The following is an 11,786-nucleotide window of genomic DNA, read 5'->3' on the forward strand; positions in this document are numbered from 1 at the left end:
GGTGCGGGAAGAGGATCCCCTGCCCGCTGTCACAGGGAGAGGGGGCAGGTCTGGAGCATGTTGCACCCTTAATTTGAGAGAGAGAATATTTAGTACTACAAAAGACAAAGGCAGAGGTGAGAATCAGTCTTCAATCTAAATCTCATCGCTCCCCATCCACGAGACACTCCTCAAGATCTGGCATATCTCTACCATCAAGATCTTTAACTCTCAGCCAACAACAACATATTAAAGCTTGTGCCAATGCTGAAGCTTCAAACATTCAGGGAGCCTTTGTCGAAAAGAACGCAAAGATGGAAACAGAAGCTGCAGGCAAGTAAGCAGAGATGAACGTTTTGGAGGAAATTTTGGGGAAACCATGCGAGCACACCAAAGCCATGGCAAGAGTTAAGGTTAAGGTTCTAGAGCAAGCGGCTAATAAAAGGAAGTATGTAACAGCAACAGACACTCAGTTGTATCCTATTCACACACACAAACTTCAGTTACTAGCCACATCAGCTGAAACCCTTAAGGTCAGTATGCCATGCCTACCACCTCTGAAGAAAATCTACCTACTCACCCCCCAGTATGCCAAGCTTTTGAGCCCCTGCAAACTGTGGACATCAGTATGCAGATAGACAATACACCTTACCATGGGACTAGTCAATTACCTCCTACTGCAACACAACATTACAATCAACTCCAAGCCAGCGTCAGGTATGAACGCCTTTGCACAACCTACCTCTCAAAGTCGCTTAATCTCAGCACACCTGTCAATGTAACTAACTTTGTTCCGCATGCAGCTGTGCATCCAAAGTCTGAAAACACAGACATGTCACAGTTTATTAAATACATGGTCCGCAAAGAGGTCACCAAGACAGGTCTCACTAAGTTCGATGACAAACCTGAAAACTACAGAGTCTGAAAATCCACTTTCAAAGCCACAATCAGTGAACTAGATGTCACAACTATAAAAGAACTAGATATGCTTTTCAGGTGGCCAGGTCCTCAATCTGCTGAGCGCATCAAAAGACCTTAAGCTGTTCACATTGGCAACCTTGCCATAGGTCTTAACGCTGCTTGGGACAGACTTGGGTGTAGCTTAGGAAGCCCAGAAGCCATTGAAGACACTTTTTTTAAAAGGTTGCAAACCTGCTGTATCCAGCAGATAAAAATCTAAGTTTCAAGGGCTCAAGCTGATACCCACTTACTCCGCCTCAGCTACCTAGATACTGCACGAGGTAGATCGATCAGTAGATCAATTTCTGTATAACCAGACTGCCTATACAGGGATCAAAATTTTTTCCAGTTCCTGCTGGCCAAATTTCAATCCATGTATGGCTGGCTTAAGGAGTTCTATCAGAACAGTTGAACAGCTGGGTGGCACCACTACCATTTCGCACCTTGAGAAATTACCAAATGAAGTTTAGCATGCAGAAACACAATTTCTTTACAACGCATCCTGAACAGAAAACCAGAGGAAAAACCCCTGTCGACTTTATGCAGAAAGTGTTAGCCAGAGATCATGCTGAGCCTGAACCAGCACTTCGGAAAGGAGAGGAATGTTGGTACTTCTCATGGTTTGGCACGTACCATGCTTGCTTGCATGCCTGAGCAGATCAGGTCAGTCTTTGACTCAAATGCTCAATATAAAAGGCATTTCCCTCGATGTCCTCTCTGAGCCTAATCTGAGAAATCACCTTACATGAGTTTTGCCCTGCTTCAGACAAGCCAACCAGTTATGGCCAACATTTAGAAAATGTTTCAGTTTCATTGTTTGAGAAGACAACAGAAACTTCCTCAGATTCTGATGGTATTGCAACAATGAGCCCATCAAATATCTCACTGATTCCTTATTTGAACTTGTTAATCCGGAGTCTGATAAGGAAATCAGAGATAACACAGTTAGGGCTCTTTCACACGGGCATTCCGTATGACCGTTTTTCATCCCATCCGTTTGCGGATGAAAACGGACATAATGTATCTCTATGTAAATTACGGATGTCAGCGGATGATCATCCGCTGACATCCGTTTTTCGTCCGTTCCGTTCAGTTTTTCGGAACGGAAGAGAACCCTATTTTTTCTTTCGTTCAAAAAAACGGAACGGACGCAAAAACGGATGTCAGTGGTGTCATCCGCTGACATCCGTATTTACATAGACATACATTATGTCCGTTTTTCATCCGCAAACGGATGGGATGAAAAAACGGACATACGGACCGGATGACACAAGTGTCATCAGTGTCCGTTTCGTTTCAAAAAAAAAAAAAAAAAAGAACCTGATCGGGCAAAAAAAAAAAAAAAACTGAACGCCCGTGTGAAAGAGCCCTTACACTAAACATTACTATGAAGTCAAAGACGAGGCTGACCCTGATAATTTTGAATGCCTTTTGAAGTGGTCTTCTATTGTATAAGCTATTGTACGACGTATCCATGTGGCTCATTATTTGCAACCACTACTGGGAGGGCCATAAAGAGAGTGTCATGGATGGCACATCTGTAAAGCGCCTGCCACTACTGAAGAAATTTCACAAGCAGAAAACGGTCAGTGTGTTTAACATGAAGTGCTTACAGGAGATTGAGAACATTAAAAAGGGACTCAACCTAAGAATAGTCTGCTCAACAAATTAAACCCAATGATTGATCACAAGCTACTTCGAGTTGGAGGTCTCATAGGGAAATCCAAGTTTAATGAGGAACATAACTCACCTATTGTTCTAGGTCGACATCACATTACTGTACTGTTGGCTCAGCATCACAAAAAGCAGGTTCAGCAACTTTCCAATGTCTTTTGGAGTTGTAGGAAGGAGGACTACCTTTGCAACCTTCAAGGTCATAGCAAACCCAACCTACAAGTACCTTGAATTAAAAGAATGCCCACCACAACCACTGGCAATGAGTCTCATTAGAAAGACTGTGGCAAGTAATAGTGGAAAGGTTCAGTGCGACTATTTCAGGGCCATCAACGAACTAGTAGGTAATTTGCCTAACAGAAAAGGATTGGTCTTCTAAAGCAACTATTTATAGCAAAGGGAGGTAAGCCGTACTGGTGCATGTTGCTGCCTTCCCCTCTGAAGATACACTTGTAAACTTTCTGTGACATCTTCCAGACACCTGTAAGGACTTTACAAGTTTTACAGTATGTCAGGGTTTGCATTATTCTTCCATGTTCTCTCCATTTCTTTTTCAGGAATAACTTTTTCTTGCAATGTTTGGGCTGTATTCTCAATTGTTTAATATTTGAAATCATAAATTTTCGACAGGAAGTTTGATGTTACACATGCATTGTTTGTTTGCCTTTGAATCATTTTTTTCCTTTTTCCTATGCTCTGTATAGCTAATCCCACCCTCTTTTTAGTGTCGCTTTAGTCTCTGTTCTGAGCACATGTGATTGCTGGAGCTAGACAAACTATGACCGATCTGATCTTCATCTGTGAAGATCTGTACAGGTTTTCAATTATAGCTTTCTACAATCCTCAAGACATCATTTGTATCGAGTCACTGTCTGCTAATGCTGCCAAGATTGAAAGGTATAGCCACATCTCACCACAACTGGATTAGTTCTAGAGCGCGCACTTTTAACGCTTAGTTTGGGAAAGCAGAACAAGCTTTGAAAATGAAAGAAAGTTACTGGTTGTCATGCACAGCTGCCCCAGATTACGGCTGCTCCAGTTTTAATATATTCCCCTCACCAAGCTTTTATATACTGCAATATATTTTTTTATAAGCTACCCAATATTATACATAGAAATGTTTTACATAATACATTATACATAACATTAGTAGGAATAGGGTAAAATAAAAATCCGCTGACTTACCATATTCATAAAACTGGGATTGTTGAGCAGCCCAGCTAGATCAAAACCACCAGGAGCAGCCATCTGTAGTGGAAACAAAACTGTCAGTGTATTTCCTATGACCAGGATTGCTGTAAATCACGAAACTAAAGCCAAGACACTTACTGGACTTGGAAGCTCCTTCATTTTCTGTTCAGCAATCTTAAGGTTTGATTTATAGGTTTCATTATCAGGATCCAGCTCCAGTGCTCTTTTGTAAAAGCTCACGGCTTCAGAGTGTTTGTTCAAGCTTGAAAGTGCCAACCTGAAAAGAAAAAAAAAAAATAAGAAATACTCATGACTAAAAAGTGACTTGTGATCTAGCCTTACATACAGTAAATAAGCTTTTAACTTGCGCTTACCCCATTCTGCCATAGGCTTTGCTGTAACCAGGGTCAATGGTTATAGCCTCTTCACAGTCCCGCACAGCCCCAGCATAGTTTCCTATTTTACTGTAAGCTGCTGCCCTAAACATTGCAAAAAAGGTAGAAATTAAATACATACTAAAGATACTGGATGAGTCACATCCCTTCAGAGTAATAAATGGGATGGCAGAAACATTTTCCTTACAAAGGCTGGGGTGCTGTGAGCAGGGTCACATAGTGAAGATTGCTAGACAGGGAGGGAAGCAAACAATTTACCAGGCAGGTTATGCGCAAAGGGGATTAATTCATGGACAACAGATACAGCTGTATATTAAAATAATTATTTAAAAAGACTATTCCAAGCAGCATTGACAATATAACAGTAAATGTATATTTGTGATGAAGAATTGGTGACAGAGCTGCAATGTATTACTAACCTAGGGCTGCAACTAATGATTATTATCGACTAGTTGGCCGATTATTGTTTTGATTAATCGACTAATCAGATAAAATTCTCAAAAAGGTTGGCGTATAATTTAGTTAATATTCTTGATTATCTATATGCAGTGGTAAATATAAACATCCAGCTATATAGTTGGATGTTTAATCCACTCTGAGACGGATATATGTATTATTAGAGGTTTAATAGCTCAAGCTGCGACTGCCAAAATATTAGCATGCATAAGGAAGGGGATGTATTCCAGAGACAAAACTATAATCCTTCCACTTTATAAATCACTGGACCGACCACATCTGGAGTATTCTGTCCAGTTCTGGTCACCAATCCTCAGAAGGGATGTGTTGGAGATGGAGAGTATGAATTAACTCATAACTGTTCTGAGAGAAATAGCAAACAATTGTCAGCAAATACATCAGAATTAGTTACATAGTAGGCGAGGTTGAATAAAGACAATAGTCCATCCAGTTCAACCTGTGTAGGTGTGTGTGACTGTAATCATCTAACATAGCCCTCAATCTCCTGATCCTTGAGATGTAAGTCTAAGAGTCTTTTGAAAGTCACCATACTACCCGCAGAAACCACCTCTTGTGGTAGACAATTCCACAATCTTGTAGCCCTAACAGTAAAGAACCCCCCACGTTGCCTGAGGTTAAAACGCTTCTCCTCTAATCGCATTGTATGTCCTCGAGTCCTCATGCAATTCCTTCGAATGAACAGCTTTTCTTCTAAGCTGAGATCCCCATTAAGATATTTATAAATTGCTATCATGTCCCCTCTCAGACGTCTTTTCTCCAGGGAAAATAAATCGAGCGATTGCAGCCGCTCTTCATAGGTAAGGTCCTCCAACCCCCTAATCAGTTTAGTTGCCCTTCTCTGGACTTTCTCCAGCTCCAACACATCCCTCCTGAGGACTGGCGACCAGAACTGGACAGAATACTCCAGATGCGGTCGGACCAGAGTTTTATAAAGTGGAAGGATTATAGTCTTATCTCTGGAATACATCCCTTTCTTTATGCATGCTAATATTCTGTTGGCTTTGGAAGCTGCCGCTTGGCATTGCATGCTGTTGCCTAATCTATCATCAACTAAGACTCCCAAATCTTTCTCCATTTTTGATTCCCCCAAGGGTTCCCCTCCTAACGTGTATTGTGCTTTTATGTTTTTGGTCCCCAAGTGCAAAACCTTACACTTCTCCACATTAAACCTCATTTGCCATGTCGTTGCCCACTCCGTAATTTTGTCCAGGTCATTCTGTAGGATATCTGCTTCATGCTGTGCAGTTATCGCCCTGGCCAATTTTGTGTCATCTGCAAAAACTGATAACGAACTACTGATCCCTTCCTCAATGCTGTTTATGAATAAATTGAACAAGGTTGGTCCCAGGACTGAGCCCTGGGGCACCCCGCTTACTACCTCAGACCAGTCTGAGTATGCGCTGTTTATTACTACCCTTTGGACACGGCCTTTTAGCCAATTCCGTATCCAAGAGCAAACCCTGCTGTCGATACCTGCAGACCTTATTTTATAAATTAAGCGCTTGTGGGGAACTGTATCAAACGCCTTAGCGAAATCCAAGTACACCACATCCACTGGTCTCCCCCTATCTAGCTCACAGCTCACTTCCTCGTAGAATGCTAAGAGATTGGTTTGACAAGAACGCCCATTTGTAAACCCGTGCTGGTTACTACTGATGATGTTGTTGTCTTTAGCATACTCTACGATATAGTCCCTTATCATCCCCTCCAAAAGTTTACATATTATTGATGTCAGACTGACAGGCCTATAATTTCCCGGGATATGTCTCTGGCCCTTTTTGAATATCGGAATCACGTTAGCCTTCCTCCAAAGAAGGCAACAAAACTTATTAGGGGATTAGAGGACCTGAATTACGAAGAGCATTTGGAGGGGCTTGATTTATTCTCACCTGTCATGATGGGGTTAAAAAAAAAAAAAAAAAAAAAGCCCTTTATAGTACAAAAACAGCAGATAACAGCTACTATAATCCAATTATAGTTTATACTATGAAATGTGTCTATCTAATGAATATGCCCAGAACTCGGATATGCAGGGTATTTTAACTGGGATTCAGATATGAAGGGGGGGGGGGGGGGGGGAGGAATAAAATTTTTATATTAAAGTAGTACTAAAAGCTGAGACTTTTTCTTCATGGATATAATCATTTTAAATATAAATGCACAATACTGGTAAACTTTTACTCAAAATGTAATGTAATTGTAATGCCTTATATCACTGCCAGTCTATCAGCCTCCTCCTCCTCTGGGTTCAGATGCTCATCTTCCCGGCACAGAGCCCCCCCCCCCACGGCACTTCTGTCTCCTCCTGCCTTTAAAGTGCCCCTATAGGAAGCAGCAAAGTATAGTGCCATTAGAATCACTTGGTTCCTTCTCTTGCCCAGGACTACATTACCTATGATGCATTGCTCCTCACACATTTACAAGTTCTCTGCTATCTACTGACATGTATGGACGGTGTACTGAGCTGTATGTGCGTTTCACTGCATTTTCAGATACGTAAACAAATAATGCATTCTGTATGCAGGACAACTAATCGGCTGACCAACTAATCGATTATGAAAATAGTTAACTATTTTCATGATCGATTAGTTTTCGATTGATTAGTTGTTTCAGCCCTATACTAACCCCATCACCTTTCTTGATTTCTCTGTTTAGAATGAAGGCATTGGCTAGCATGAGGTGGAAGGAAAAAAAAATAAAAAATTTTCAGCTCCTTAGATATGCCTTCACTCTAAACACAGAGAAACCAGCAAGTGTATCTTACTATTAATCTCAGAGTTCAGCTTTCCATGGAGCTTTTAAATTCCTGATGAAGGAGAAATACCGTTAGCCCCTAAAACATGGAGGCTATTTTCTTCAATGCCAACATGCTCATAAATACAGTAAAGACCTACATTTTGGATTCCAAGGCCAGTGGTGTGGCACTTTCATTATTTTAATGAATTTATTTATATTTTTACACACACCTCGCAAAGCCAGAAAGGGGTTCTAGCCTTCCCCCCTAAGCATTTTTATTTCTGTGTTGATGTTGGGGACATTATCATCTGTGTTCCACACGGATTCCCATCTCCCCCCCAGGCACAAAAGAGGGATATTGAAAACAATTGCTGGACCGAACGAGCCTTAGGGAATGGAATTGAAGGCCAATTCTAAAGCCTGTCCTTCATATTACTTAAATCAATGGCTTGCAGGCAAGACTACTCCCTTAACCCTAAATGGATGTCCTTATCTTCCCAACAAGGTTTACCAGTCAAGCAGATGTTGGCATTGGTTGGAGCTACAGAAAAAAAAAAAATGTACCTAATAGGACAACCACCAGAGATCCCCATGGCAGCACGTCCTGGAAGAGAAAAACGCAGAGTATGCAGATTATTCAAGATCTACTGTCTCCGCTTCCTGTCGCTCACAGAGGGTGCTGGCATGGGGTGTAGTGGAAAATGGTTACTGTTGCCATCTTTGCTCTAAATGTTGTTTTCCTGTCAACTCCTGCCCCACTGATCCCAGTCACTGGAAAAGAAAGCAAACAATCTTCTCAACGGGGGACATAAACAATAATTAAAACCTGACAGAGGTTCTGAAACTTTTCAAAACCAAAAACAGATGTCCCCATTGGACACCCCTAACTGTACATTTCTCTTAACATTTTGGGTTTTACTGTACCAACAACGGTCACCAGCAGAATAGGGAGGGGGAGTATTCCCAGCAGGAGTACAGTCAGCAATAAAAGGCCAAAAGTGGTTTTAATAGTTTCATATATTAAAAAGAAAAGATTTTAGCTTTACATACACCTTAAAGCAGCACAATGATTTTCAAGAATTAGTACTGATATATATTGACTGTAATGTTTATTATTCACCTCTTTTAAACAAACAATAAGGTCATGAAGGCTAAATGCTTTTTATCCATGGACTAATAATTTTGTATGTTGTACTTTTCCTACGCATACCTAAATATGTAGTTTAAATGATTATTAACCACCTAAGCCCCGGAAGATTTTACCCCCTTCCTGACCAGGCCCTATTTTGCGATTCGGCACTGCGTGACTTTAACGGACAATTGTGCGGTCGTGCTACGCTGTACCTAAACAAAATTTGACGTCCTTTTTTTTCCCACAAACAGAGCTTTCTTTTGGTGGTATTTGATCACCTGTGCTATAAACAAAAAAAGAGCGACAATTTTGCAAAAATAACAATATTTTTCACATTTTATTATATAAAATTCCCCCAAAAAAAAAGAAAAAAAATTTAAAAATCAAAATTTAACATTTTAGGCCAATTTGTTTTCTGCTACATGTTTGGTAAAAAAAAAAAAAATCGCAATAAGCATATTTTGATTGGTTTGCGCAAAAGTTATTGCGTTTACTAAGGGAAAGATTTTTGTCATTTTTATATTTTTTTTTTAACGAGTAATGGCGGCGATCTGCGATTTTTTTTGCAGGACTGCGACATTGCGGCGGACTGATCGGACCCGTGACTGACATTTTTGACACTTTTGGGGGTACCAGTGACATTACTACAGTAATCAGTGCTCTACATATGCACTGTTACTGTAAAAATGACACTGGCAGGGAAGGGGTTAACTTTATTTGCGAAGGAGGGGTTAAGTGTGTCCCTAGGGGCGTGCTTCTAACTGGTATGAGATGTGGCTGTTTGTGTAACTACAGAGATATACGATACTGCATAGCAGGACCGTATGATCTCTGCACTTACACAAGGAAGAATGACAGGCGGCTTTGTTTACATTAGCCGCCTGCCTTTCTCCCTCTGTAAGGGACGATCGCGAGTGACCGGCGGACATAGAGTCCGCCGGTCACACGCGCAGGGATCACAGTTAAAGAGCGGGGGCGGAAGCGCGCCTCCAGCGGCGCGCGCTCGCCCCCTATTGGCTCGCAGGCGAGCAATGTACCCATACATAACTTTGCCTGCACGGGGCTGACCGCCACAGTATATGTACTTGCGGTGGTCGGCAAGTGGTTAAGGAACTGTGCAGCAAATTAGTTTATTGTTGATAAATGTAAATTTATGCACTTAGGGGCTAGGAATATGCATGCATCATACATAGTGGTAGGAGAACAGCTGGAGAAGATGGTAAAGAAGGATCTTGGTGAGAGAGGGAGATAGATATCTATCTATCTATGCCCCTGTACAAATCATTAGTAAGACCTTATCTGAAATATGCAATTCAGTTTTCAGCACCAGTTCATGAAAAGGATATTGAGGGACTGGAGAAAGTGCAGAGAAGGGCAAACAAACTGATAAGAGGCATGGAGGAGCTCAGCTTTGAGGAAAGATTAGAGGAACTGAATTTATTCTCTCTTGAGAAGAGGAGATTAAGGGGGGGATATGATCAACATTTATAAGTACATAATTGGTCCAGTGAACTTAATGTATAGTATATAACTGGATACAAATATTTATAAGTAATGTTGATCCAGAGAATATCTGGTTGCCTCTTGGGGGATTCACGGAGGAATTTTTTTCCACCGCTGGAGCAAATTGGATCATACTTTGTTGGGGGTTTTTTTTTGCCTTCCTCTGGTTCAACTGTGGATATAAGGAGGGTGTGTGTATATATATATATATATATATATATATATATATATATATATATATATATATACACACACACATATATACTCTTTTTTTTTTTTAATTTCCTTCTATTGGTTGGACTTGTGTGTCTCTTTTTCAGCCAGACTAACTATTATACTATGATTAACTTAAGAAAACAGTCATGTCAAGATGTCACAAAAAGTAAGCCCTTTCTAGATTTATTCTATACCTTATTGGAACCGTGAAAGCAAGGATTACTCCATTAGTCCTCCTTTCAGCTTAAAGGGATTGTAAAGGAAGAAGGTTTAATTTTTGCATAAAGATAAAAAAAACCTGTGTGCAGCAGCGCCCCTAATACTTACCTGAGCCCGTCTTTAGCCAGTGATGGTATAGCAGTATCTCAGCTGTCTGGGACTCCCCTGCTCATTGGCTGAGACAGCAGCGCAGTGCGAGTGGCTCCTGCTGCTGTCAATTAACTTCAGTCAGACAATCAGGAGAGAGAGGGGGGCAGGGCCGGGTCACAGCCCATGTCTGAATGGACAAATAGGGAGCGGCGACTTGGCCCCCATAGAAAGAGGCTGGTTGTTGGGGCACTCAACAGGAGGGAGGGGCCAGGAGCACCAAAGGAGGACTCGAGAGGAGGAGGATCAGTCAATAAAAAAAGGCACGTTACAAAACCACAGCCAATCTTTGGACGACAATTTAAACAGACTACATTTCACAGAGTAATAAGTACATACCTATTGCAGTAATAGACTGCATTAGCTGGGTTACGATCAATAGCTTGGGTGTAGAAGGAGACAGCACTTTCAAAGTTTTCCAACTTCATTTGTTCGTTACCTTAAGATGTAATGCAGACATTTTAAATTGTGTATATACAAAAGGTATACTTACAAACATGATACCTTTTACGCAAAATATAGATCTGCAAAAAATTGTTGCCCCATAGAAGTCTGTCAGAATTAAAAGGTCACCTTTGTGCTTTAAAGCAGCAGCAAAAAAAATATAGAAGCTGAATACATGCTTTGAGCAACAGTCACAGTTGTACCTTAAAGAGGAACTTTACGAAGAAGAAAATGCTAACTCTACTTGCTGAAAATGTTCGCTTGAAAAAAGAAAAACAAATGCAGCTACTACATCTAGGCACTGGTAAGCTTGAATGCTTTACATTTTTCAGGGTAAATACTCTTAACTGCTAAAGGTTAACACCTTACTTAAATTTCATTACAAAACTTATACTGTTTTTCTTTTCATTGGTAGATAGATTTGGCATTCTTTTAGTAGCCTAATTCTAGCAAAATCCCAGGCACATAGGATGCCAATTAAAGGAGCACGGTCTTAACAACAACACAGAGCGCCCCACTATCCTACAGCAGAGAGAGGGAGGACCTCACCGGACTCACCACCCCACCAGACAGTCACCGGCAGCACTAGGATAAAATGTACTCCATGTGAGGCATCCAGGAAGGGACAAGACCCAGGAGTCAGCACCAGGGGATAACAAAGGGCTCCCACAGCCAAAATCACTGCCCACAGCTCCTCTATAATGGCCGCCACT

The 11,786-nt window shown here is 41.1% G+C and overlaps 1 protein-coding gene across 1 annotated transcript in view; it reads right to left on the reverse strand.

The window, feature by feature from the left end:
- The window catches only part of SGTA (small glutamine rich tetratricopeptide repeat co-chaperone alpha), a 58,232-nt gene that overhangs the window by 16,765 nt on the left and 29,681 nt on the right, over positions 1-11,786 (reverse strand). Inside the window, exons 5-8 of the mRNA XM_082269067.1 lie at positions 10,969-11,068; positions 4,179-4,283; positions 3,943-4,081; positions 3,799-3,861 (exon numbers count right to left, since the gene is read on the reverse strand). Coding sequence (XP_082125193.1) covers positions 3,799-3,861; positions 3,943-4,081; positions 4,179-4,283; positions 10,969-11,068 — 407 coding nt within the window. The remainder of the gene's footprint in view (positions 1-3,798; positions 3,862-3,942; positions 4,082-4,178; positions 4,284-10,968; positions 11,069-11,786) is intronic.

This window comes from Pelophylax lessonae (genome assembly GCF_965119305.1).
Source record: "Pelophylax lessonae genome assembly, chromosome: 1".
NCBI lineage: Eukaryota > Metazoa > Chordata > Amphibia > Anura > Ranidae > Pelophylax > Pelophylax lessonae.